The sequence below is a fragment of the Colletotrichum spaethianum genome, assembly GCF_022836535.1.
Source record: "Colletotrichum spaethianum MAFF 239500 DNA, contig21, whole genome shotgun sequence".
NCBI classification, from domain to species: domain Eukaryota; kingdom Fungi; phylum Ascomycota; class Sordariomycetes; order Glomerellales; family Glomerellaceae; genus Colletotrichum; species Colletotrichum spaethianum.
In genome coordinates this window covers 785,480-811,696 of record NW_026054791.1, presented here as the reverse complement: position 1 = coordinate 811,696, position 26,217 = coordinate 785,480, and the positions used below count along the sequence as shown (strand labels likewise).

The window sequence follows — 26,217 nt, the reverse complement described above, 5'->3', positions numbered from 1 at the left end:
CCCGGTACGTCCTTGGACGCCTCTTTCGCAGGAACGGGTGTAGACGCAGTCCGGCTAAGACCACGAATCATACTCATGCCAGAGAATCTAGAGAAAGAGTTGCCAAAATTTCGCACAGAGTCGAGAGGGTTGGTAACGGCCGTAGCAGACGGTGTGGCTAGATCCTTCTCCCCTTCTTTCGCAAAGAGCACCTTCTTCGAACTGCTCACGCTCCGAGAGCTATCTGCGCTGTGGTCCCGGCTGGGCTTCCGTCCGCCGATGAGGTTCAGGACTTTTTCTTCGCGGACGGGGGTACGGCGAGTTGACTCGGCCTCCTCCGTGCCGTGCAGGGAACTGGCACCGCTGACGGACCCTTCTTCCTCAGGCGGCGGCGTGCTCATCAGCTTCCTGGCGTCGTCAAGTGTCTTGGGTACGACGAGGCCCTGGCCAGATTCAGTCGGCGTGCCCTGGGTCTCCCGCAATTTTCCAACCAAAAACTTGTAGCTGTCACCCAAGCTCGTCGAGATGGTCTTCAGATGCTGATCGGCCGTGTTGAGCACAGCGTCACTGGCGGCACCGATAGCCTGGGCCGGCGTATTGACCAGCTCGCTCAGTCTTCTATTTCGAGCCTGAACTGCAGCGCGGAGCCCAGACGATGCCAAAGGCGACGCTGGAGGTCTCACAAGGGCGGCATTGCCAGTGTCCGTCTCCACCATGGGATCCGCCGTTACCGTCAAACCGGGCGGGAAGGCTGGAGGAAATGTGTCGGCCCGCGGGGTTCCCGGTTGGCTCATACCTCTAGCGGGACCCTGGGGCAGCTCGTCGGCCCTTAGCGTAGATAGATCCACCGTCTCCAAAAAGCTAATGGCTGCCTCGAGGTTTGTCAAGCAGTACGCAGCTTCGCCTGTCAATTTCGGCTCCCATCTAAAGTGCTGAATGAAGTGCAGGTCGCTAATGACGTTGAGGTGCTCGGGGGGAGCGTGATGAGCGTGAATATGAGCATGGGCATAATCTCATCCGCAGATGCTGAGGGGTGGAACTGAGCCAGTGTCTCCACGATGCTCTTGTGAGCCGCCTTCAAGTGATGCACCTTGCCAAGCGGATAACGCTTCTCGTTCATGAGGATCAAATCCTTCCTTGCTTGTTCGAGCGACTTCTTGATCTCTTCTGCCTTCTCGGCAGCCGCTTCGGGAGTCTGTGATGCATCCTCGCCGAGGTCGATGCCAAGGTCGGCTGGGCCGATCCCGACTAGTGCGAGTGCCGCAGTCTTGGATCTCAACTTGGAGTCCTGCGCTTCGTCTTGCGTGCTCTTGTGGCGGTAGATCTTATGGTAGATGCCCTCGCACAGTCTTCTCTCGACAGCCTCCTCAATGATGCCCCGCTTAGCCTCAATGGCCTTCCGCGCTTTCTTCCTGTTGGCTAGTTCCTCGGCAGTGATCATTTGTTGCTCCGGCTCGGGCTTGGGAAGGACTTTGGGTTTATCCTTGCTTCCGAGAGAAGCCGCCTTGGCCCGGAGCCTACTGGCTGTGGAGACCTTGGATGACGCGGACGACGCAGGCGACGCCTCCCGATTATGCCGAGAGATCAAGCTCGAAATGTGTGTGTTGACGTGACTTGATGCGACCTGATAGAAATCTTGGAACAATTCGGAGACCTTGTCCATGGTCAACGGCGTCGGGTAGGTTTTGGTGGTCAGAGACTCGACAAAGCTGCGCGCGGTCAGTAGTTGGCCTCGGATCGAAAGACGGCGCGGTACTGTACCTGTCTGTCAGGCTAACAAGCTCGATGGGGAGCTCGCCGAGGTCTACAGAGCCTCTGCCATCGAAACCCTCGTCGTTGTCTATCGAGGCCCTCCCGGCCGTCTCGAATGCATCTGGAGCCTCGGAGTCGTCTGGTTGTGTCGGTATGCTGGAGGTGGCCGGCGCGGCCAAGGGGTCGGTCGTCGTGCCATTCTGGAATGTTTGAGCTCGTTTGGGCACTCGGAGAGGGTCGCTGTCTTCGCTCTGGCGAGTAAACGACGGCGTTCGTATCGTACTTGGGCGAGAAGCTAGGGACTTGGAGGGGCCGGTGGACGACATGGTCTCAACGATGCTGGAAGCCATCTCTGTCAGTTCGAGGATCTGCGGGAGAAGTGCGCGAGAGAACCAAATAGAGAAGTTGATTGTTCCGAACCGGAAAAACGGGCGTACCTGATCTGATGTAGTCAAGTCAAGCCGGCATGAAGTATTGGAAGCGGTCTTGAAACCCGATACTAGAGAAAAGAGATCCCTGGCAGTGCTACGCCGGAGGGTCGAGTCGCGTGCAGGCTGATTTATGCCATAAATGGGGCAGCAGAACAGGGATAATGGCTCGTAAGATGGCCAAAGATGGCAGTTATTCGTCTATTCGCATCTCTTACAAAATGATTCCAGGGTTGTTCAAGGGTGCACGACCTCTCTTTGCCTGGCGCAAAGGAGCGGGAAAGCAATTGGGGGGTTGAAGGTCGATGGTCTTTGAGGAGCTTGAGAGTTCCAACCAGGTGGCATAGGTAACGCAGGTAGCGCAACATTCCAGCTAAGGTAGCTCCCGCCTTGTCCCCGCTCATGTCTTATTGGAAGGTGTCATCTGCAGACGGATCCGACCTTCAGTGCATGCATGTGCTGGGGGGCACGAGGGTGACAGGGGAGGTCGGTCCTCTGTCTCGGGCTCCAGACCGTGGCTCAAACCTCACTTGAGGACATGCTTCTGCGATTGCTCTTTTCTTTCACAGAGAATGGACACACAAGGCAGACGTGCTGGTCAGGTACCTTGTGTGCTTGTTTTCGCGTCCACGCAATACCTTATTGCGATGCATAAATGTCGCCTCCTGTCGTCATCTGTGTTGGGTGTCTTATCCTTGACAACCGCGGGATGTGACGGATGCGTTGAACAGCCGAAGGTCTGCTGAAGATGGTCCCCGAGGTGTCCCTGAGTGGCGTAGAATAGTGGATGCCAGGCACCAGGCAGCCCCCGGATACAGAGGATATGCAGTGTCTGAGGGGACACTGGTCACATGTTGGGGCAGGTATCCCTGGTTGCAACTTATCAGCAGATACGAGCAAATTTGTATCTATCGGTGACATCTGTTAAGCTTCCAGCTGTAGAAGCAGCAAATTTTTAACAGATGCTTGATGGCGGAAACTTACTGGAAATGGAGGCGGGTTATCGCCTCGCGTCTGTGCACCCTCCGCCGACTCGGAGGCAACGTAAACAGCGCCAACACCGCCCACCTGATGCTGTCATAACTTGAGGCAGGCGAGTCCGCGCATCTAGCGTCGGCATCATTGATCTCTCCCGTCCGTCTCCTTTCCCAAGGCCCAACTCCGCAACACCATCTCCTTATCGACGAGCTTCTCACGACAGTACACCTTACACTTGTTCAGTGGAAAGTCAACAACATGAAACTGAGACTTGGGGGACGAGCGGAGTGCACCTCTGCGGGCAGAGTCACGGCACAGCTCCTCTTATCGTTCCTCGCGATATCGCCAACACTAGCCTCCGTTGGGGAAGCATCGAACCACGAAGAGTCGGTCCTCCAGCCTGGACCACTTCTCCCGCCCAGCACCCAGCAACCCGCTTCGGCCGAACACCTCTTCACGTTGCGACACATCTTTCACCACGGCACATATCGGCATCCTCATCTGCACCGGAAGAAGGATGTCCGCCACTCAGACGACGTCGAAAACCAAGTCTGGCTGGCCGAGGAGGACGGGTTCAAGAAGGAAAAGGTGATGCCTCTCACCGTCCAGAGCGCACCACTGAAGATCGAGCGTATGGTCGACCGCCGGCCGTCTGTCGTCGACCCGATGGTTACCGAAGCTCGACAGCGCGGCTATGTCAACATCATGTCGCCATCCGACTGGACTCTTGACGAGGTTCCTGGACCCAACATCACCGATAAAGCTACTGTCATTAGCCTCGCAATTATGGCTGCGAACGCATATATCGAGGAGGAGGGCCAGGCAGACTGGGAAGAGGTCGGTGGTCCGTACAACAGAAGCGCCGACTTTGGTTGGGAAACCGATGGACTGCGTGGGCACATCTGGGCAGACTCGACAAACTCCACTGTCGTGATCGGGCTGAAAGGAACTTCTACTGCCATTTTCGACGGAGAAGGAACCACCACGAACGACAAAGTCAACGACAATCTCTTCTTCAGCTGTTGCTGTGCCCAGCAGGGACAGTGGACTTGGCATCAAGTATGCGATTGTGCAACGTCTACGTACTCGTGCAACAACACCTGTGTCGTGCAAGCACTCCAGGATGAGCACCGATACTACACGGCGGCTAAGGAACTGTATTCGAACGTCACAGAGATATTCCCCGACGCGAACATTTGGCTTTCAGGCCACTCGCTGGGTGGCGCCGTCAGCTCTCTGCTGGGCCTGACCTATGGCCTCCCTACCGTCACCTTCGAAGCCGTGCCAGAGGCGCTTGCTGCCGGAAGGCTGGGTCTTCCCGTACCCCCGGGCGCGGATCAGATGGTTCATCAGGCCCGCCAGAATACTGGTGCCTATCACTTTGGCCATACAGCAGACCCCATCTATATTGGCACTTGCAATGGGGCTACTGCGACGTGCTCTTTCGCTGGATACGCCATGGAGTCAGCTTGTCACACTGGCCTCGAGTGTGTCTACGATGTCGTAGCCGACAAGGGTTGGAGAGTTGGCATCGGAACTCACAAGATTCGATCTGTGATCCACGACGTCATCATGAAATACGACAAGGTGCCTGAGTGCAAGGCCACTCCTGAATGCCGTGACTGCGCGAACTGGAAAATGTACGAAAGCAACGGCACGGAGACGACCACAACGTCTAGGTCTTCAACAACGTCGAAGACGCGCACTCGGACAGCAACCTGCCAGACGCCAGGCTGGTGGGGTTGCTTGGATGAGACGACGACTACTCCAGTCACGACTACAACGACCACCTCAACCACCTCAACTTGTAAGACGCCTGGATGGTTTGGCTGCAAGGACGAGACCACGACCACTACCACGACTACCACTTCGACAACCACCACCTCGACGTCCACTACCTGCCTGACCCCCGGATGGTTTGGCTGCAAGGACAAGACCACATCGACCAGCAGCACGACTCTAATGCCTGGTTCGACTCCGTCTCACGGTATCACCGCCGCTCCTACGGCAACTCCCACATTAGCTCCTACAAAGGCGCCTCCGTCAGATCCCCACTGCCAACGGAGGTCCTGGTTCGGACGGTGCAAAGAATACAATCAGGCTAGCGAGAGCAATAGTGAGGACTTGTGATGTTGAACCGGCACGTTGACTCTCTGCCGACTCTCTTTTGGTTTTGGGACTGGTTGGATATGGGGACATTACATCAATCACTGGCAAACGGCGTTCGGTCACGGAATACATGTGTAGTTAGCAGCCGGTTTGACCGGCCTTGAATTAAGAACAACAGTTTACTGGTTTTGATTGAATAGGACCATTGCATCTCGGTATAGCGGAATAGCAGGAATGCTCAGTCATTAGGCAGCTGAAGTGGATTTCAATTCAAACAAAGCCACTAGGAACACTATGCTCTTCCCATTAAAAACTCTACTCGAGGTGCAACGGCGCACACGGACTTGAAGTCCCTAAGCCCCACTAAGAACTCGGGGCCGCTGGCCGCTGGCCACCGCCCGCCATCTCCCGATTCGCTTGTCGGGAGTCCCTTGGAAAAGACGAACGGTTAGACGTCACAAGTGCTGCGACGGCCGCCACCTTCCCGGATTTTTTTTTCCCCTAGCTGTGACGCGTCTGACGCCTACGAATTTTTCCAAAGCCTCGACAATCGAGATTCGTCCCAACAGGCACCCCATTTCCCATCGATCGAGCGACCTACCACGTCGCACTGTCCATCGCGCGGCAGAAATGGGCTAGAGGCATAGAAACACTCCTTCGACTCCGACAGACGCGATGGCTGCGACCGCGAACGAGCCCAAACCCTCATCGCGCGACGGGTCTTCGGACTCTGGAAGCGGAAGCGACAGCGAAAATGATACTCCAACGACGACGACGCCGACGACGGTCGAATGGCTAGCGACCGGCCGCTCAAAGCGGTCCACGGCGGGCAACCGGATGAAGTCGATGCTAGCCAACGAAGAACCCGACTCGGACCTCGAACTGTTATTTGCCGAAGACGACAATGACGAAGGCTTTACCGATGTCGACGATGCGGGTTCCGATGTGCAGATGGACTCGTCATCCGACGACGAGGACGAGCAGAACCACGGAGACGATTTCGAGGGAGAAAAGGAGCTCGAGAAGCAGGCTAGAGACAAGAAGCTGGCTTCGCGGAAGCGGAAAGCCCAAGATGCCATCCCCGCCAAATTCAGGAAGAAGGTCCGCATCGACCAGGCCGCCGCGCCAGCGCCACGACCGAAGAAGAAGTCGGAGCGGACGAGCTGGCTGCCCTCCCCAGCCGACATGCCCATCCGCGCCTCGCTCCGTCAGACCACGATGCTCAGCAAGGAGCAGCTTCATCAGCAGATGAAGGAGCGTGAGGCGAAGCGGCTGAAGCAGTTGGCCGTGATGGAGAAGAAGGCCAAGAAGCTCGAGGCCATGAAAAAGCCCCCAATGACACAAGCCGAACGGCTGGCGGAGGCCGCTTTGGTGGAGAAGCGAAACGCGAAATCGCTAAACAGATGGGAGGAGGCTGAGAAGGCGCGCGAAGAAGAGCGTCTCGCCAAACTCGCGGCCCTGAACAACCGGACACTGAAGGGACCCGTGGTGACATACTGGAGTGGCATAGGCGAGTGGGAAAACCACCTGAAGCACGTGGGCAAGGTGGCTGAGGAGGAGAAGGCTCCCCGCAAGAAGCGGGAGAAGAAGGACAAAGGGGATAAAGCGAAGGGTAAGGAGAAGGATGAGAAGGAGTCCAAGAAGGAGGAGGATTCAGCAACGGGCGCTGCCTCGACATCTTTGCCTCCATCGACGACTCCAGAGGGACAGGCTGGGGCGAAATCCGGTGCGCTGTCAGCTTCTCCCGCGCCAGCAGATCCTGAGATTTCACAGCCGAATGGTACCCCAAAACCTCCATCACCAGCAGCCACGGCATCGTCAGAAGCCATGCCAGTTGTGAAGGAGGAAGATCGGCCTCGCGTAATGGCACCTCCCCCCATCCCACCACCGCCGGCAGTCTCGCCAGCACCGCCGAGGCCTGAGGATAAACCCAGGCTGATGGCGCCGCCGTCGATACCTCCACCTCCTTCACTGGGCTCGTCGCTGATGGCTCCTCCGCCTATACCTCCTCCACCCAAGACTTCGCCGCCTGTCCTGGCAGCTCCCGTGCTCGCGCCACCGGTTCTGGCTCCGCCTTTGGGTGGCATACATCTCGTCCAGCACACAACGCAGCCGAAATCCAACGTGCTCGCGCCGCCAAACACTACGCAACATAAATCTCCTCTCTCGATGCCTGCTCCTCCTCCTCCGCCATCCGCGAGGCCACCACCTCATGCACTAGCACCACCTCAACCACTCCAACCACTCCAATCAAGTCAACCGACTCAACCTCCTGCCCTGCCGAAACCCGCTCCGCCGACGGTGGCCCCCTCCCCTCCGCCGTCTGCGCCTCCAGTGCCTCCAGCGCGAGAAGAGCCACCTCCAAGCGAGGTTGCACGCAATGCGTTCATCCTCCGCAACTTTGACGAAGAGCTTATCCGTGATAAGACGGTTCAAACCCAGATCCTGTTCGGACGGCGGATGGACCGCCTTGCGAAGCCAGCACCCCGCCCCGTGTGCGTCATCACGGCGCACCCGGCCCGCTACCGCGACCCCGAGACGGGTCTGCCGTACTTCAACGCCTATGCGTACCGCGAGATCCAGCGGCTCCGACGCGGCGAGTACAAGTGGAGCAGCCTCCTCGGCGCATGGGTCGGCACCTGCACCTACGCTGCACGTGGTGTGCCCGAAAGGTTTCTGAAGGGAGGGAAGCCCAAGGAGCCGAAGACTAAAGAGGCCGAGGTGGAGAAGAAGGAAGCGGGCAACACCACCGTTGTGGAGGGCACCGAGAGCCATGAAGCAAAAGCGGACAAGACCACACCACCCACTCAAGGTGGTGTGGTGCAACAGTCATCCACGGAGATGGAGGACGCGACGGTGCCCTCGCCGTCACCGTCGGCGCCGCAGGTTCAAACGCAGACGCAGACGCAACAGCCGCAGCCGCCCGTTGAAGCTCAGAATCAAGACCAGGGTGCGAAACCGGCTGCCGCCGAATCTGCCCTACCACCCGGTGCCGTCTCTGTTCCAGCCGCTGTCTGAGTTGAGGTCAACTTGACGAGGGGTTCACCCGAGTAATTTAACAACACTTTGCGGGAACGAAGTTGGACGTTTGAGGATATCGGACGAGTTACTTCTGCGCCCTGAACAGTTATAGGCTCCGACCGATCGGATCGGAGGGGCACACCGAAACAGAGGCAGACTGGAAGGGGTTTGGGAGGAAAGAACTCTAAGAGGAGAAACTCGGAGTTGAGGGAGCTGCTTGGTGTCGGACCGGGTTGTCGGTTCGACGTTGCAATGAACCACTTGGCTGCATTGGTGTTAATCTGTATTCTATTGTGACAATACCCGCGGGGCACAACTCCTTTGGGTTGTTTCTTCTCCCCTGGCGACGACTGCCTTACTCTTGCACTGTTTCCTGCTTCACTTCCGCCTCGTCTATGCCGTCTTTTAATACATCAGGTGGCCGAGCACTCTCAATCCTCGCCTGGATAGGCCACATCAGCGACTCCCGATGAACGCACAAGCGCACACTCGTAAGCTCCCATGGGCAGCGGGCTTAGCGATTGGGTGGGCTGGTAGATGGGCAAGCTTTTCGGTCCTCCGTGGGACGCCTGCCGCGGGAGGTTAAAGCTAGAAGGCACACAGGAACAGGCCATTCTTCGTCCTCGTCCAAGGATGGCACAAATAGTGGGATGGGGGTGCCGACCGGGGGGCCTTCGGAAGCTGTTAGAGGTGAACGAAAAGGGACAGACGCGAACGAAAGGAGACGGGTGAAGGGCATGAAAAACGCTATTTAAACATATGTTTGGACGTTGTGGGTGTAGTGATTGACTTTTCTCCAGATCTCACTTGCGCAAAGTTGGGACGGGGGGGCAGTTTTATTCTTCAGACCAGGCACACACAGACTTTGCGAGGGTATTTGTGAGAGCCTGGAAGGGGGAGAAAGAGGCACACAACCTACACGAGTCGTGCTGTTGGATCGAAGATGAATATGCATAGTCAGGGGAAAAGGGGGGGATTACGAGGCGCTTGACCTGCGTGCCAGGCCGGAGCATCGTAAACACCATCTTTTCGGTTTTGGAGACGGTATTGCGTGGACAATCATACACCACGTTCACACTCTCACACGGCATGCGATGCTCGATCCCCCCGGCACCCGCGGAGAGATGTAGGGCTGGCCGGCACGGATGCCAAGTCTCGTCAAAGCAACATCATCCGTACAAGCAGCGGTGTTGCTCGGTCGTCAGAAACCGACAAAAAACCCCTTCTTTTTAACTTACACATCAGCAGAGATTTCGAGTTCCATCCCAAACCTTCGGGCTCGATATTGGAATCCGGTCCTGCCCAATCGACTTTACTCGCTCACCCATCCAAGGTAGTTTGTTTTTCGTCCTAATACAAGCTTTTAGCCTTTTTCACACTACTTCGTCCCTCCATAAACCATGGTGTACGTAGGCTCCCCCAGTCATCCCCTACACCACACCCCTCCTCACTCACCAGCCCGCTAAGGCGTTAGTTACCCCTCGATGTGTCCATCCATCTAAGCTGCACCACACTCACATGGACTCAAACCCAGACGGGTGGGTTATAGCATAACGCAGGCACACTATACCGGCCGCAGAAATGCTCGTGGCCCTTTGACCATTCATCTGTCCTCCATCTCAAAAATTCTGCTTTGGCTTGACATCACTTGGCAAAGATGGGGGACGAGAGACCCTCCGATGGTGTCTTACCTTCCTCCCTGACCAACCCACCCCCTTTTCGACCGTCCCATTATGCCCTTACACCTCATCCAGCCAGTCGCAATCCGCCATAGGTAGGATGGAGAAGATGGACAATAGGCCGTGTCGTCACCGGCGCGAACTCGGCAAAGACTCAGCGAGAAGCTTACGATGACAAGTCGGCGGTTCAGCACCAAGATGCATGGTCTCGCACAGGCGAAAAAAGAAGAAAGAATCTTAGCTTTCCTCATGGACCTCGAGAAACCCCCCCCCCCTCTCTCTTCCCTCTACCCTCATTCGCCGATAGTCACAAAAGCCAAGAGGCGAGAACGAGTTCTTCCCATCCGATGGGGTCGGAACAATAGACGCGGCAAAACTGCAAATTCCTCTGCCCTCCGGTTTTCTCTCCTTCTCTCTCTCGCCCGCGTTTGGGACATTGAGACGCGAGAGGTTAAGTGCCGGCGGGGTTTCCGTGTAAGTCACCGCAGGCAACAAACCCATGAGGCTGGGAGAGAGGGAGAGCAAAGGTCTTGAGTGTCCTGACGGCTGCCAAGAACCACTGACTAGCAAGATGAATAACTAATCAAACCAGAAAGGATAGAGAAAATCCCCCCTCCGCTTTCATGCCCAAAGGAACAACTTGCAGGGCTGGGCATCTTGTTCAGGAGGGTTGGTGTGTCCGGGAGAGTTGATATGTCTTGGGGGAAAGGTTAGTGACGGCAACCTCTTCGTTCGACGCCAAACGACTTTCATACCATGCACGCGGTCCATTATCTCGGTGTCCTGCTTCTGGCTCTCAAGTGCGCGCGTCCTCCAATTAGCTGACATCTCCGTGGTTGTCCGCACTCAAACAGACTGCCGAGCCAACTGTTCGCCAGCATTGCCCGGGTCCGTCCCTCCGAAACCTCGCGCGCACGGATCTCGGGTATCACACTCAAGAAAAATGAGGCTTGTTTGTTTCCTTAAGGTTGGAAGAATCAGCAGCCGTGGGCAAGTCAAGCTCGTTTGGCTTGGATGTTTAAATGGATTAATTCGTCAATTTAGCAGCTTGAGGCCGCACGAGAAACAAGTATGCGTCAGTCACATGGCCGGGTCTGGAGCGAGTTGAGTCCTTTTGGCAAACGGTTTCATTTAGCCATCCACTAAATCGTATCTCGTGCCTGCTGCGTAGATACCGCCTCTCAAAAAATAGCACGTCAACGGACTGCTTCACTAGATGTGACCGGATAATGCGAACTCAAACAGTCCCAAAATATGCGCCAACCCATGCAGCCCTTGCCTTGCAGTGTCCATTCCCATTTTCCCCGAACCGTTCAAATGTACCCACCCCAAGAAGCGCCGTTGGCATAAAAACCATGAGTGGTGGCAATAAGTAGTAGAAGAAGGGGAATGAAATGGGTATATCTCCTCCAGTACTCCGTCAAAAATCCGTATCCTATCATGTGTGATCCTTTCCTGGTGTGTCCTCTGGCCACCAGAGTTGCCCTGCCTTCAACCCTAGAAGGGCAAGGGGGCCGATGCAATGCTGCTTTTCAATAACCTGTTGAATGCCGTCTATGTGACCTTGCATATGCTAAGATTCCAATACGTACGACGGAAGTTATGAGTCGTTCACGTGTGCGGCCAACGAATCTGTTCAGATGCCCTTGCCGCGGATGACGTCGACCATCCAGCCCATCTCGTTGACCAAGTCGTCGAGGCCGTGGTCAGGAGGAGCGGCTACGACGGTGTGAACACGGGGATGACGCTTGATGCCGGGGGCACGGGGCAAGCTGTAGTTCTGCCCCAGAGTTGGTTTCCCCGTGCTGGGCAGCGACAGGGGTTGGACGTAGTTGGCATCGCTCTCGTTGGAGTAGCGATCTTCTTCGGTAGAGTCGTAGAAGGAGAGGACTTCGTCCTCGGGAGAGATAGGTCCGACGGAGGAGGCAACGCTCGAGTCGGACGAGAAGGAGAAGCGCGAAGCAGGTGGTGCGCTCTCCAACTCCCTCAGCTCCTTGACTGGAAGAGGAGGAAGAGGCGAGTACTTCTTCTCGCGGGTAAGAACCTTGGTATGGTGGACAGTGGGGAGTACGCTGTCAGAGTGGCAGCGCTTGAACGGAGGTGGCGACAAGCTGGTCGCGTACGGGTTGATCTCAGAGAGAGCCGAGTTGGCAAAGTTTTCGTCATCGTCGTTCTCCTCAGCAATGTCATCGGGGATGGCGACGGTGGGCCGCCCATAGGGGCTTGGGGATGCAACAGCAAACGGATTGTCGTCAGAGAGGAACCGGCGCAAAGACTCCGGGGAGAGGTCTCGGGTCCGGCTTCCCTCAGACGATCCCATGCTCCTGCTGTCGTCCGAGGGGGAGTAGGGGGAAACAGGCCGCTCCTCGTCATCGTACTGTCGGCCGCGCTCAGTAGAACGGCTTGTCGACGGCTTCCTGTTGAACATGCGGCGCCATGAGGGAGGGGGCGACGTGGATCCTGATCGGGAGATCGACCTTGGAGGTGGCGCACCGGGTGCGGATCCAAGTCGTCGGATGGGGCCGCCCGGCACTGGTGGCGGGGGACGAGGAGTGACAAACTTGTCGTTGGGATTCATGGTTTTGTATTCGCCGTTGCGGAGGGAACCCAAGGACGCACTTCGCTTGCGCTCAGCCATCTCATACGGCACGTCAAGTGTGTTGACCGTCTGGCCTGGGAGATATGGGCACTGAGTGGTGGTTGGCTGGGCAGGGTTGTGACTCTCCTGAGTGCCGTCAAGCTCGTACTAAATAGCTGTTAGTGACCCAGATATCAAGAGTCGACCCGTGGGTCACACTCACGTAGTAGTAGTACGTGTGTCCCATCTTCAATCCGCCGTTGCGCTTCGTGTCTTTGGCGCCGAGCTCGTCGTCCAGAACAATATCCTTGAAAGTGTGGCACCCGCGCCATTGGCCGCGATCTCGTCGAATGTCTCGCTCCATTGTGTAAGGCTTGGAGAAGTTGTCCCAGGAACCAACCAAGTGTACTGATCTTACAGTCGGATGCGTTTGACTAGAAGAGCCGTCATGGTCAGCAAGGTGGACGAGGCTCCCGGGGACTTATATAAATCGAAAGATGTGAGAGGGTGCAAGCCGTGATGCAAAGCCAAGCCGTCAGCCACTAAGCTTACGCCCGAGGCTCGGACCCGGGACCCTGTCTTCGCTCATAAGCGGGCAAGGTGCCGACCAAGGCCGGCGACGCTTTTTTGGCTTTGCCAGGCGTTTGACGGAGTTTTCGGAAGGTTGATGTTGGTCACCGGTGGTGGTGGGTGAGAGGGGGGAGGAACGGGCGCAGGCCAGGGTCAGGGACGTAGGGCATAGCATAGGCAGATATAAACTTTTCCATCCGACATTGTTCGAAACATGAGCCCAAGCAGATGGCCAAGCATAGACAAACAAACTTCGGCGCCGGTCCCCGAATGCCCTCCCCGACACCTTTGGGAAGGAGAAACACTGGGAGGCTGCTGGATGAGCAGAGGCGACAAGCTTTCATTGGGCCTGGTGTGTATGCCTCGGTGGAATTGGTGTATGGGATGCTGGGGCGAAGGGGACGACTACCTATTGGCCAAACGTACATTTATGCGCGATAGAACGTAGACGATCGATCTCACTGGTATGGAGCGAAAACGACGACGGAGTTTTGGGTTTCGACCAGACGGAGAAGGAAAGAGAGAAAAACCGAAAGCGAAATGAACAAATGACCCAAAGGTCAGAAAAAGGGACTCACAGCATAAAGGTAAACAGCGTCGTTGTAGGGTCCATGACTGGAAACGAGAAGGGCAGAAGCCCAATTGAAATAGGGTCTCGGGAGGAATATGTCTTAATTAATGGAATGCTCTGCCCCGGGGAGGGGGAAGCGTGTGGTGGTGAAGCGATTGGAGGCTTGGTGCTGCACGTTGGCCGGCCGCCACGATGTAAGTCGACTTGGCCAGCGTTGGTTGGGACAACGCAGTCGAATTTGATATCAGTGAAACGTCAGGAGCAGTCCCATTCTGTCTGAATAGACGCAGAGCAGCACAGGATTAGGAAGAGGCGAGGCAGATTTGAAATTGGGGGACGGGGTGGCTGGCCAATGGCGAGGGCGGGATGTGCGTGGAAGCGCCGTGACGGCCGTCGGGAAGGGTGAGGTCGATTGTTGACTGGTGAGCGCTTAGAGAAACAAGCGGGCGGGCCCTGGACAGGCAGAACGGAAGACGGTAACGCAGGTACGGTGCTATGTTCGGAAACTGGCGAGGTAACGGAGGTATTAAGATTGTCCAGACGTGTGTTAGAAGTTGAGATGGTCGTCAGGTCGCCCCGTCTCGTGTAGGTTGGTCGTCAATTTTGACCTTCAGGTTCGGGGACTGCGCGCGTTGAAAGTCAAAGTTGAAGTTTCTTCCAGGCCGCCCTCTAATAAATATGAACCTCGGACGGAGACTGGGGGACGTCTCGAAGAGGCCTTGGACGGAGTCGCTCCAGGATCCCGTAGGCTGAAGCAGTAGCGCGGGTGAGAGAATAATTAGAGCGTCCCTGGTCACCTAGTCTGCCCGGTTCGAACCAGGGTACTCCCGGGCTATTTGAATGGCCTCTGGGAGCAGCAGGAGAAGGCAAAGCAGAACAAGAATTCGGGGTGGGCCCTCGGTGGACTCTCAGCTGGACCTGTTCTCGATCTGGCGGACAAACGCCCCTCTGGCGACTTCCACCAGACCGGCGGAGACACCCCCTGTCTTGGGGGCGTCGACGACGGCGAAGGCAGCGAGACCAGGTTGGAAACGAAATGGGGGGCGGCGATTTCGGGGCTCTGACCAGGCGAGTCGTGGCGTTGAACTGGCACAAAGACCGGCGGCCCTTTGGCAATACACCGGCCTTTCCTGACGCACTTGGCGACAACTTGTCTCTCTCTCTCTCTCACTCTCACTCTCACTCTCACTCTCGCGCGCGCTGAGAAGAACAAGCGAAGCAGCCCGGCTCATACAACGCGCTAATATGGCCAGGGCTAGCGAAGCCTCAACAAGCCATGTGGGCTGTACCTGTTCGAGGTTAAGTACCGAGTGCACGAGCAAGGGGATGTTGCCGTGCGGGAGGATCTATTGGACGGGATCGTGTAATTAAGGTCCGTAATTGTAAGGCACCGTGGAGTAGGGATTGGCTGGGAGGGAGTAAAGGTGACGGGGGAATTTGGTAATGCTGGCATTGGTGCCGTCTCAGAGTTGCAGACAGGTAACGTCAGCGGTTGGTCGTCGCCAGTTGAATATTGATTGCTGATTACTAGCTAATGCGCCGTATGTCTGTCTCTCTCCGTGCGCGTCCTTCGCGACAGGAGGCTCAAGACAAGACCAGAAACGGAAATGAAGAGTGGGGATTAGGACGGGCAGAAAAGCAAAAAGTGAGTGCAGCGGAGTAGGTCATTAGTATGTATAGGTAGCTCTGTGCTGCTGTTCCGCAACCTGCATAGCTCTGTTACCGTGGCCGAGAGCGTCGAAGCGATGCACGCTTCGACCGCTTACCTTGCCTGCATTCGGACTTTCATCGCACGTTCTTACTGGCTTCCGCTGACGCATCCGCGACTATGTCTCGTGAAAGCATTACACGAAGACATGGGACGTGTTTTCTCCCAAAGACAGGTAACGGAGAGGAGAAAAGTATGAGACATTACCGACGGGGAGGAAGGTACAGCACGACCGCAGTGACGCTTCTTGCCTTGGTTATGGCTCTTTTGTGTACCGTTATTCCTTAGTCCCTTCTCATTCCGTTGGGTTCAACTTCCAACTGCCGTCTTCTCCGCAGGCATTCCCTGGCATGCTCTCCTCGAAAGCTGGCACCTAGCTTGTGACAACTCGGGGCCTATCAATCTCGGTCACTCGGCGCGGCCAAGCCATACCCCGCGCCGAACACCGTCCCCCCGCCCCGCGGCCTTGTCCACAGGGGGGGGGGGGGAGTCTTACACATCACAGCAGCCAAAAAAGCCTCTTCCGAGACCACCCTCTCTATTGGATCCTATTCCGAACGTCGCGCCGCACCGTCCGGCTTCTTGTAGATGGTATATCGTATATTTCATGCACGGACAGGGTGATGGGATGGTGCGGGAAGGAGCGTCATGGGCGTTCAAACACACAATACTCGTCAGCAGACACGGCACGTCGAGCTTGGCCGATGACGATCCACGTAGTAAACTTTGGCTGTAGGCGATACCTGGCTCGAGTGCCATTGCTTCTCTTCCCCAGACGTACTTTGGACGATGAGACGTCCTCCCCGAACCTGACCTGACTGTTTCTCTCTGCACCCGAGCACCCCGTACGCATCGCTGGGTACAGAGAAACACGACGTGCATACCGTCGCGAATCTCCCGCAACTTTCTGTGCTGTAGCTACTTCAGCATGAACAACCACGCTCACATGATGTTTGCCGACTCAACACGCGGCGTGTCATTCCTGCCAGCTACAGTACAACCTCCCGGTCCCGGCGGCACATTGACTTTTTGTCTGCCAACTCGGCCGCTTCAGGTAAGCATGGCGCTAGCACGTCGAGACCCAAGATCCAGGTTGACAAGAGCTTGTTCCCCCGCGATACCATCGACCCCCAACCCAGACGCACTCCCCAAGGACAATGCCATTGTCCGTTTTTGCGAAGCAGCCTACCATCCGGCGTCATACCCCCGATTGCCGTCCGGCGACTTGCAAAAACCCCGGCCCTCGATTGTTGTCGAGATTGCGTTATCCTCATTCGAAATGCCACTGTCATTGGCCGCGGAAACCTTGGTCTCGCAACACGACTGGCAATTGCCTCGTGCAAGTCGATGTCTCTCGTAGAGTCGACTGTCGGTGTTCTCAATTCTCGTCGCTTCCTTCGCACCTGAATCACCCACGGACATTGCTGCCATCAGCTCTCGACCGTCTCGATGCATCGGGGGTCACTGCCTATCCATGTCGGACCTGCGCCGAACTGGAGTCTGGCCCCAAGACCGACAACGTCAACAACACCTAGCACCGCTGCAGACTACTTTGACAGGCGTGCCAGGCCGCCTGCTGCGTGCGGTAGGTAGGTACCGTAGTTCTCCGCTGTGGAGTGGGAGCTGCAGCCAGCTGGGCACACTAGCGCAAGGTACCAGACTCAGAACCCTGCGTTTTCTTTGCGGTGCTGTGCAGTTCCCACTCCAGTTGCGGGCCAACGTCGACGCATCGTCACTTTTGGCTAGCATTAGCACCGCATGGCTCCGCATTAGACGATTTCTGCCGCAATCTAGCGTCATTTGTGTCCCAATGACACGGTATCCTCCAGTCGGTATCGACTCTGGAATCTCGCCGTTGCCGGGAGGATGGTGTCAAAGGCGAAATTAAATCACACAAAGACGACCGTGTGCGCCTACACGGAACGACCTGACTGGGCCCTCTGCGTTGCGTCCGCAGTTCTTACCCTTTCCAGGCATTTGGTTGTTTGCGTGTTGGCACGGACGCTGGGCTCAGAATATTGGCTGCCACTTACCGAAAGCAATCTCTCCTCAGATTTCGGCCTGGATTCGACGGCTTGGCCATGTCTACAAAGAACGTACGCACGTATGCTTCCTTCATGCACGCCGGCGCTGGGTCGAGGCCCATCATGATGGACAGATGGTCCCTGGGCCCACTGCAAAGCCGGCGACGCCTTAACCCCATGTGGCGGACCAATCATGCGCAAGTCACATCTGTGGCAGCATCTTCACGACCTCACTAGGTATCTTGCTGGTCTCGGAGCTTAACTCTAATACCAAGCACCGCGAGAGGCTCGTAGTGGTCGGTGTTAGGAAATAGTACACTCGGCCGCCGCGCCACACTCGCTCCGTTCCGCCCAAGAAGGTTTCTCGCTTGCGGTACTAGGTCGTCGGTTACGGCCGACTCGACACAGGCTCGTCTCAACTTGACTCGACAACAACGTTTGTATTGCAGCTCCTCAAACAAGCACGTCGAGTTGGCTGTGCATACCAGTAGGCATGCCCCCTTCTGCTATGTTGTCACGACTCGGATGCGTCCTCTCCACGTCGCAGGCAACACAATTGTCACATCTCTAGTTCGTCTCTACTGACTGCTCCTCCATAGGTCATGGGCCTCCCCTTCTTGTTGTTGTCCAAGCTCTGCTCTCCCCGACCTGCCCGGGGCAGTTCCGGCGATGGGCCTTTGGTTTCTTTCCTGTACCCTGGTCTCTCTCTACACCTTTATTCCATTGCAGAGTCCAACCGCATCAGAACGCGGAGCTGTCGGGTGCCGACGACCCAGTGGTTGTAGTGCAGTTGCTACGTGCCAAGCCGAGGACGCACAGTTCACCTGGCGTCCCCCAGGGTCCTATTGTCGCCACATTGGAATGAACCTCTTTGTCCGCAACCAATCCCCCGGTTCTTTTGAACCGGTGTATTATGAGACACGAAAATGGCGATGTTTTCCACTCGACGGTGGGATGTCTCACGAAAAGCAATACCAGAGCACAATGGCAAAGTCTGGGGACACGTCAAGCCTTCGGCTTCAGTCTTGGAGTGCAACGGCCGTTAGCCACGGGGATGAACCTGATTACAGGTAATGACAATGAGGGGGGGACTTTGCTACATTGGAAGATCACGACGGCACATCATCTCCGACGATCCGGGGGCGGGCTACGTTGTCTTTTTGCACCTCGCCGATTGCCTAACGTCCGTATTAGAAGTTTGAACCGCAGGCCCGAGGAGCCTCTGGCAATGGACGACAGTTCTTCAAGTGAAATCTTCTGGTTTCAGAGATCGGTAGTGACCTTGAACGCTATCAATCTCGAACGTTGACCGTTGCCATCATTGTCTCCCCGAGAGTCGAACAAGTTGCCAGTTCGGGTCCCCGATCTAACCAGACGTGCCTGGGCGCAGTTTCCAGAGCCTGAATGGGCGAAAAGCACAGAGGCCGCTGTGATTGTGACAGTGACATGCGCCCTTCCACCTGCGCGCGCAGCTTCCTTTTCCCACAACCACCGTTCTCGGGTTCCTCCCCCTCTGCCGTTTCATGGGCACGGCCGGGTTGCGGTTCATGTATGCGATCGCCATTGCCACAAACCAACAAACGAACGGCCGCTTTTTGTGGGCGGTTCGGTTGGTTTCGTCTGTGACCTGTCGCCTTCCGCATGCTTGGTCATCTCTGCATCCAACGCATCAAGATTGCGGCAGAAGCTTCCGCTTCTGACTGTTTGATGTGCTTTCATACCCCACAAGACACATTCGTCCAAAAGGTTTCGCCAGTCTCCCCGGCTCCCAGTCTTTGGCATCGAACCAAACTACGACCATGGGACTATCGATTTCTTCTAGGGGCTCGGGGGTGCGCAGCAGTACAGCCGTGCAGCGAGACAATAATCACATTTTCACTGCATCTGCACTGCACAGTCTTCCTTGAACCCGCCGCAACAGCCCCTGCTCTGCCGCTGCAGTCAAATCCAAAAGTCGAGTGGGTGGCGTGGCGAGAGTCGGCGATGGTAAGGTAGGCACCCAAGCCGTTCGGACGGCCGAGAACCGTTTTCGGAGGTTACGAGCCTTCAACTCCGATGTCCAAACCACCCCACGCGCCCCTATTCGTACTGCCGCCCTTGCGTTTCCCATGCCAAATACGCTGCATTTCGACGCAGGCCCGAGCTGACATACTAGAAGCAGAACTGCACATCAGGAGGCCGGCTCGCTGAATCGTTGGCAAAAGGCACAGAAGTTATTGTATCTTGCATTAATCAATGTAGTGTAGGCTGGGGTTGTTTTGGTTTGCCACCACTCTCCAAGTTCGTGTCCACGTTCCGCCAAAATATGAAAAAACCAGCACGCCTTCAAACATCTCGAAGGATGGTGGCGGACCAAAGCAGAAGGGGGGGAAGCCCCCTAGAAAAGAATGAGAAAAAAAAAGAGGACTCGCATGCTTTACACGAGTTGTACAGCCGAGAGAAGGAATTCAACATAAAAAAAAGTCCCGAAGCCCAATCTGTGTGTTGTCTTGCCTTCTTCTCTCCCTCTCTCGTGGTCATAATACCGGAAACATGAAGGGGAAAAAAACAAACCCGGATGACCTTTGCTCTGCTCCCCCCCTCCTTGCTTAATCGAACGTTGCTTTGTTTGACATGAAAACGCCTCGTCCCAATGCTTTCCCTATAGGTAATATAATTGTAAAAAGGGGGATGATTTCTTTGCCTCTCCCTCGGCGACTGGTTTGTCAGCAAGCCAGCTTCCTTGTTTCTCAAAGGATCCAAAATCCCCGAGTCTCGACTTTTTCCCCCGGTATGATGTGAAGACGCCGGTTTACAGAATCGAAGTGTAATGGTGGTAGTTTGTAGGTTTTGTATAAGAATTATTTTTTCGTTGTCTCGTCGGACTGTTCTCGGATCGCCGAGGTCCAACTCGGACCTCTTCATTCGGACTTGGCCTCCACCGCGGCCCCTTGCCCTTGGCCGCTAGGATACGGTTCTGCCTGTCGCCCTTGTACCGCGTGTCTAGGGCGCGGTCCCAGAAGGTGAAGAAGGGCTGGGAGAAGTTGGTCTTAATGCCCCACGTCTGATGGTGGATGTCGTGGTAGGCGGCGTTGTTGCTCGTGATGTGCTGGAGAGGGTCCCACGGCAGGGAGTAGCCGCAGTGGTCGTCTACGGTCTTGACGGTCGAGAGGCAGAAGAACAGCAGCCCCTGCCTCGCGGTCATGCCGGTGAGGAGGAAGGCGATGCCGGCCCCGAGGGTGTCGAGGAGGAAGCCCTCAAAGGGATGGTTGTAGAGGGCGCCGTAGGCGTAGGGGACGTATAGGCGGTGATGCCTCGAGTGGAAGGTTGCTGAAGGAGCCGTGTTAGTCAGATGTTCGCCACCCATGCCGAAGGATCTCGGCCGGGTCGGGCCTTGACTGCAACTTACTGTACATCCATTTGTTGACGTGCATGAGGCGGTGGAGGAAGTACTGCCATGTGTCGAGGACTGCGATGGCGGCGAAAAGCTGGAATCCGGGGATGACGAGCCAGTAGATCGCCTTTGCGACGAGCAGCTCCCAAGACGCGAAGGCCGGAACGACGGCGTGCGACCCGTCCAGCTCGGCGGTAAGGAAGGGGTAGTGGCCACCGGCGAGGGCGCCGGCGATGAAGGGGTGAGAGGCGGACATGTTCTTGGAGATAGAGGCGGCGTTGAGACCGAGCAGGCCGAGGAAGGTGGGCAGGGCGCGCTGGGCAATGCGGACGCGGGTGGCCCAGACGGCGACGTCATAGTCCTCGCGGCCGGTAAGCTGCTCTTCGTCGATGTACTCGAGGAAGACAGACATGGCGACCTGGATCAGCTGCTGCAGGACGACATCGCGGGCAACCTCGTAGCGGGAGACGTGGTTGCGCTTGGTGATCTCCTCGGGAGTGTGCAGGCGGTACTGGGGCCACACGTCGTAGACGTCGATCAGGTGGAAGAACATGGACAGAACCCAGTACACGACGATGGGCAGGAAGATGCGAAGGTAGATGTCCGGCACCCCGGGGATCATGTCGGCGTAGGGCTTGAGGGTGTATTCCGGCAGCGGCGGGAGTTCGCCGGCCATTGACGTGAAGTTTGTCGCCATCGTGGGTGGGATCGTTTCGTTTACCATTGCGGGTTTCGGCGGCAACTGCGCTCGTCGGTCGGTCTCGGATGTGGTGGGATTAAGGATTGGCTCGGTCGAGGGAGTATCAAGTTGCTTGTCGCCGTATGCAGGAAGGCGATAATGCAAAGGAATAAAGGAGAAAGGGAGGGAGCGTCGGCGTGGCGGGCAATGGCAGTTTTGGAGGAGTGGACGTAAGTTGGATATATGGGATGCTCAGTCCTCGGGGGAGGGATGTCGAAGCAACAAAAGCGCAGCGCAGCGACAGGGCTGAGACGGAGAAGTAAGGTCAACAGGAAGACCAAGAGTGGGAAAGGTCGGCAGACTTGTGGCGAGTTAGTTCGAGGTTTCACTAGCCTTGACTGGCTTGGCCCTTGTTCGCAATGCGCAAAAAAAAAACAGTGCAAATCCAATTGTTCAGTCCAACAGAGTGACCTGCTTGCTCGGTGTTCGAAGGCGCCCGATGTTAGGTACTCGCAGGAAAAGGCACGGGGGTAGTGATGTCTTAGCGGCAACGTCGGGGTTACAGGAGGGCAATTTTTTCCATCTCTCTTCAGGACTAGGATGGGCGCAGGCGTTCGGGTTCCCAGGCCCAGGAATGATGCGCTTTTATCAATCTCGCTTGTGAAAAGGCGCGGGCCTCTCGCCTTTCGACAGTCTCCCGGTTTTGCCACGGATCGAACCACAATCGGGCTCCCCCTTCTGGACAATCGATCTGGCGAGGACGAGGATTAGAGAATTCTCGGCCGCGGCATCCGTGACGCTCTCAACCGGTAGCGAGTGCCCAACGCATTTGTCCCCTGGAGCGAGCTCGCCCTGTACGACAGTCGGCCTACGACCCTCCCTTACCACCATCACGGGCCAGCTCGCGTAAATTGCGGCGGGCTTGTCAATGTTGTCATAACTTCTTAACCATGCGCGCGGCTTGCTACGCTGTCGTGTCAGCCCACCAGGCCAACCCCTGTCGCTGCCGTGGATACGCGGACTGCTCGGTAGCTTATATAAGCCCGGCCACCGCGATGCGATCGGGCGACAAGCGCTGTCTGGTGGTGCATTGAAGAGGGGGGGATTAGCTAAGGCAATTTTACTATGCGATGCGCCCACTCCAAAGCTGTCCTTGAAAGGGTCAGGCTTTCGGTGTGATTAGACTGAGAAAGGGGAGATTGGCGAAGGTATCGATCCGTCGACGATATCGAACTGTCCCCAGGGTTTACCTTGATCGCAAATGCCATCCCACTCCGGCCCATGTTGGCCTTCTCACAAACACCAGACCAGATGGTGTTCCATGTCAAGAGAGTTCATGTGACACGAAAGGACTGTCAGAGACGGGTAGAATGGACTGGATTCACCGCTGCCACACATTCGCAGAGCGCAGTTGAGGCTATCCCGGCTCCGAGTCTCTAGGCCCAGACGTGGGGTGGATACCGTCCAGGGCCCTTCAGCGGCAGCGGCGCTGTTAAGGACTTGAATGCGCCTACATTACGGCTTAGGTAACACATCCAAATTTCGACCTTCGAACACACCGCAATGCGCCGCCATGTCTGGTACCCAAGGTCCAGGACTCGAAGAGAATAGCCTTCTAGTGTACTGTGGGTATCTCTACGACGGCAACAACAGCGTATAGCTACTATGTATAGCCAATAGCTCTCGGAAACCGCAATGCTGAGATAACAAAAAGTTCAGAAATCCCATCGGGTTGATATCTCTGTTTTTCCTAGCTCAGGTTCACCCGCAGCGTCTGGTCCCACGTTTCGCGCGCACGTTCAGTGTTCAGTGTTCTCGCCCTTCGGGCTGCCCGCCGTATTGTTAGTGACCAGTATGTCGATGCCGGCCGCACCCTTAACAGGGAACCGCCTGGCCATCTGCACCAGTCTCAATCTAGACTAGCGCCCAAAACCCCACCAAACACAGTCCTCCCACTTACCAAATTTGCGAACACTTTTCGCCCTTCAAAAGCGACCCCCCTTCTCTTTGCTCGATCTCTCACTTCTCCAGACCCAGACAACGAACTTCCGTCTCGCCAACCCTATCCTCCCGACCTTCTCAGACAAACCGCCAAGATGCTTATCTACAAGGTACGCTCCTTTTCGAAATCGAACAATTACAACCCATCGAATAGCCCATGGCGTGCTGGCGCACAAGCTGTCTTTGTTTTACCCCTCCTTCATAACCCCGCCGCTGTCAGGCAAGGGGGAAGAAAAACAGAAAAAATATGTTGTTTTGATATGCGAACTCTTGGGCTGACCGAACCCCGCACTCGAACAGGACATCATCACGGACGACGAGATCATCTCGGACTCCTACGACCTCAAGGATGTCGATGGCATCGTGTTCGAGGCCGACTGCGCCATGATCACTGAGGGCACTGTCAACGTCGGTGCGTGAACCCCCGTCCTGCGGCGCTTACCCCGCGCTCGCTACTCCCGATACACGAGACGAGATAGGAGCAGCATTCTGACGATTTGCAGACACCGGTGCCAACGCCTCCGCCGAGGAGGCCGACGAGGGTGTCGAGGACACCGAGGTCAAGGTCAACAACATCGTCCACTCTTTCCGCCTCCAGTCCACCCAGTTCGACAAGAAGAGCTACCTGTCCTACCTTAAGGGTATGTGGATTCCGCCCCCTATGTTGGCACATTTTGAGCATGTTCTTGGACCTCAGCTGACACAGTCCCCTGCAGGCTACATGAAGGCTGTCAAGACCGCCCTCCAGGAGAAGGGTGCCCCCGCCGAGAAGATCACCGCCTTCGAGAAGGGCGCTCAGACCTACGTCAAGGAGAAGCTCCTCCCCAACTTCAAGGACTTCGAGTTCTACACTGGCGAGTCCATGAACCCCGACGGAATGTAAGCAAACACCCCCATCTTTTTCATCTGCTCAAACCCATACTAATCAGATCACAGGGTCGTCCTCCTTAACTACCGTGAGGATGGTGTTACTCCTTACATCATCGTCTGGCAGCACGGTCTCACGGAGATGAAGGTTTAAATCTTGACGGGGCGTTCCTGTTTTCGAGATTTTGACGGTGTCGGACCGATTTTGGCCTCTAGACACCTTGCTACAGCGTCCATCTGCTTTGGCATATATCCCTTCAAATCCGTAGCAAGCAAAAAAATCAAAAGTGCACTCGGTGTTGGCCGTATTTAACGACGACCCATTACGACCTCAATTTGCGTGAACTATGGTGCCCCGCCCAACTTGTCTGGTTTTCAAGAACCATACCCCACAAGGTCAACAAAACGCCAGATGCATGCCTCAGGTGACAAATGCACCAACCCCGCCTCAAATGCGATGTTTAGATTACTCAAAACGTCGGTTTCGTTGCCAAGGGGATCGGAGGGGGTTCATCATTGTCACCCGGTCCTGGTGCTGGCGGAGCGGGTGCGCTGCTCAGCTGGGGTTTCTTCTTTGGCGGGGGAGGAGGCGGCTTCTTCTTCCCGATTGCGTTTACTAGCCCGGGCGGAGGCGACAGCGGGCTCGGCGCCGCGCCGGCGTTACCTGTGGTTCCCTCCTGCTGTTGGCCAACCTGTCCAGCGTATTTTCCGACCTTATCGGAGATGGCGTATTTCTGATTCAGATTGTTCGCGCTCTTGACCCCGGCAGCCACCTGTTCTCCATGCCGCTGGCGGAAGTTGTTAAACGTTGACGCAGCGGAGCGGGCGTCGGACATTGATACGGATGAGGGGTTCTTGTGGAAATTGGACGCCGTGCGAAGGGCGGCCTGCTTCTGCTCCATCGTCGTGCCCTCGGTTGGGGGCGGCGGGCTCGACGACTGGCCTGAGGATTTACCCAGCTTCGCGAACCGGTTCTGCAGCTCGTTCATCTGTCCGCCGGGCGGAGAAAATGCGCCGTTTCGCGGAGGCGGCGCTGGGCTGCCGGCGTTTGATCGGGCTGGGGGTTCGGGCGCGGGTCTTCCTATTCCTAGGGCCGGTACCGAGACGCCTGCGGCCCCCAGCCTGTTCATCGCATTCTGGTTCAGATAACCACCGCCGCTGGATGCTGCCGGTGCCGGCGGCGCAGGTGACGTGACTGACGTTGCGGACGGGGTCCTGGGCGGGAGCCGAGGAGGCAGACTGGGCGGCGGCGGCCGTGCGGCGGCTTGACCAGGAGGCGGCGTTCTGCCGTCGGCACCATCCTTCCTCCCTGGCGGCGGCGGCAGATGAGCCGTTGAGAGTCCCGTAGTATCAACACGGTATGGTCGGGGGGGCGCCTCTTCCTCTTCTTCCTGCTGCTGGTATCGATTCGGATCTTCGTAGGGCGGCGGTGGTGCCCCAGGCGATGCTGCGTTTGAACGCGAGGGCGGCAGTGGAGGAGGGTTCGCACCAGGGATACGCTTCGGCGGCGGTGCAAAGGTCGAAGGGTCTTGTAGAGATGATAGCGGCCGGGCGACACGGCCCTCCTTATCGGCGTCGTCCTTGTTCCTGCCCAACAATCCGTTCTGTGCACCAATTAGTCTGGCATCGAATTGCGTGCTAAAACCTCGTTAAGACGGTGACATACCACTTGGCCTTTGAAAGTGGTGCCCGCCTTCTCAGGATGCCAGCCATTCTTCATTAAATTCCCAAAGTTGGACATTGTTGACGGGCTTTTCGAACGCGATTTGTTCGACAAAAGGGGAGCCCGTTGGGTGTAGGATTCGACCTGTGCTGGTGTAAAGGAGAGAAGTCGTACTATCGTGCAATTAATGTAAAGGCCGGTGGAGGTCCAATTTGTCTCCAGCAGCGGTCCTCTCCG

At 56.4% G+C, this 26,217-nt stretch overlaps 7 protein-coding genes across 7 annotated transcripts; 3 read left to right on the top strand and 4 right to left on the bottom strand.

Annotated features, from left to right (window-relative positions):
- Positions 1-3,395: 3,395 nt before the first annotated feature.
- On the top strand, positions 3,396-5,267 carry ColSpa_08186 (putative lipase; the record flags this gene model as incomplete). The annotated part of the gene is made up of 1 exon (XM_049274398.1): positions 3,396-5,267. The coding sequence occupies one exon, from the start codon at positions 3,396-3,398 to the stop codon at positions 5,265-5,267; it is 1,872 nt and encodes a 623-aa protein (XP_049130355.1).
- Positions 5,268-5,921: 654 nt separating this feature from the next.
- ColSpa_08185 (uncharacterized protein) lies at positions 5,922-8,264 on the top strand (the record flags this gene model as incomplete). The annotated part of the gene is made up of 1 exon (XM_049274397.1): positions 5,922-8,264. One exon carries the CDS (start codon positions 5,922-5,924, stop codon positions 8,262-8,264), a length of 2,343 nt encoding a protein of 780 aa, XP_049130354.1.
- Positions 8,265-11,582: 3,318 nt separating this feature from the next.
- Positions 11,583-12,888, bottom strand: ColSpa_08184 (uncharacterized protein; the record flags this gene model as incomplete). The annotated part of the gene is made up of 2 exons (XM_049274396.1): positions 11,583-12,692; positions 12,748-12,888. 2 exons carry the CDS (start codon positions 12,886-12,888, stop codon positions 11,583-11,585), a joined length of 1,251 nt encoding a protein of 416 aa, XP_049130353.1.
- Positions 12,889-20,188: 7,300 nt separating this feature from the next.
- ColSpa_08183 (sphingolipid C9-methyltransferase 1) lies at positions 20,189-21,467 on the bottom strand (the record flags this gene model as incomplete). Its single annotated transcript, XM_049274395.1, has 2 exons — positions 20,189-20,706; positions 20,786-21,467. The coding sequence occupies 2 exons, from the start codon at positions 21,465-21,467 to the stop codon at positions 20,189-20,191; spliced, it is 1,200 nt and encodes a 399-aa protein (XP_049130352.1).
- Positions 21,468-23,545: 2,078 nt separating this feature from the next.
- Positions 23,546-24,471, top strand: ColSpa_08182 (translin-1; the record flags this gene model as incomplete). The annotated part of the gene is made up of 5 exons (XM_049274394.1): positions 23,546-23,560; positions 23,751-23,862; positions 23,954-24,091; positions 24,167-24,329; positions 24,387-24,471. 5 exons carry the CDS (start codon positions 23,546-23,548, stop codon positions 24,469-24,471), a joined length of 513 nt encoding a protein of 170 aa, XP_049130351.1.
- Positions 24,472-24,787: 316 nt separating this feature from the next.
- ColSpa_08181 (uncharacterized protein) lies at positions 24,788-25,153 on the bottom strand (the record flags this gene model as incomplete). Its single annotated transcript, XM_049274393.1, has 1 exon — positions 24,788-25,153. One exon carries the CDS (start codon positions 25,151-25,153, stop codon positions 24,788-24,790), a length of 366 nt encoding a protein of 121 aa, XP_049130350.1.
- Positions 25,154-25,398: 245 nt separating this feature from the next.
- On the bottom strand, positions 25,399-26,058 carry ColSpa_08180 (uncharacterized protein; the record flags this gene model as incomplete). The annotated part of the gene is given in 3 exon segments (XM_049274392.1): positions 25,399-25,404; positions 25,418-25,921; positions 25,984-26,058. The coding sequence occupies 3 exon segments, from the start codon at positions 26,056-26,058 to the stop codon at positions 25,399-25,401; spliced, it is 585 nt and encodes a 194-aa protein (XP_049130349.1).
- Positions 26,059-26,217: the final 159 nt, after the last annotated feature.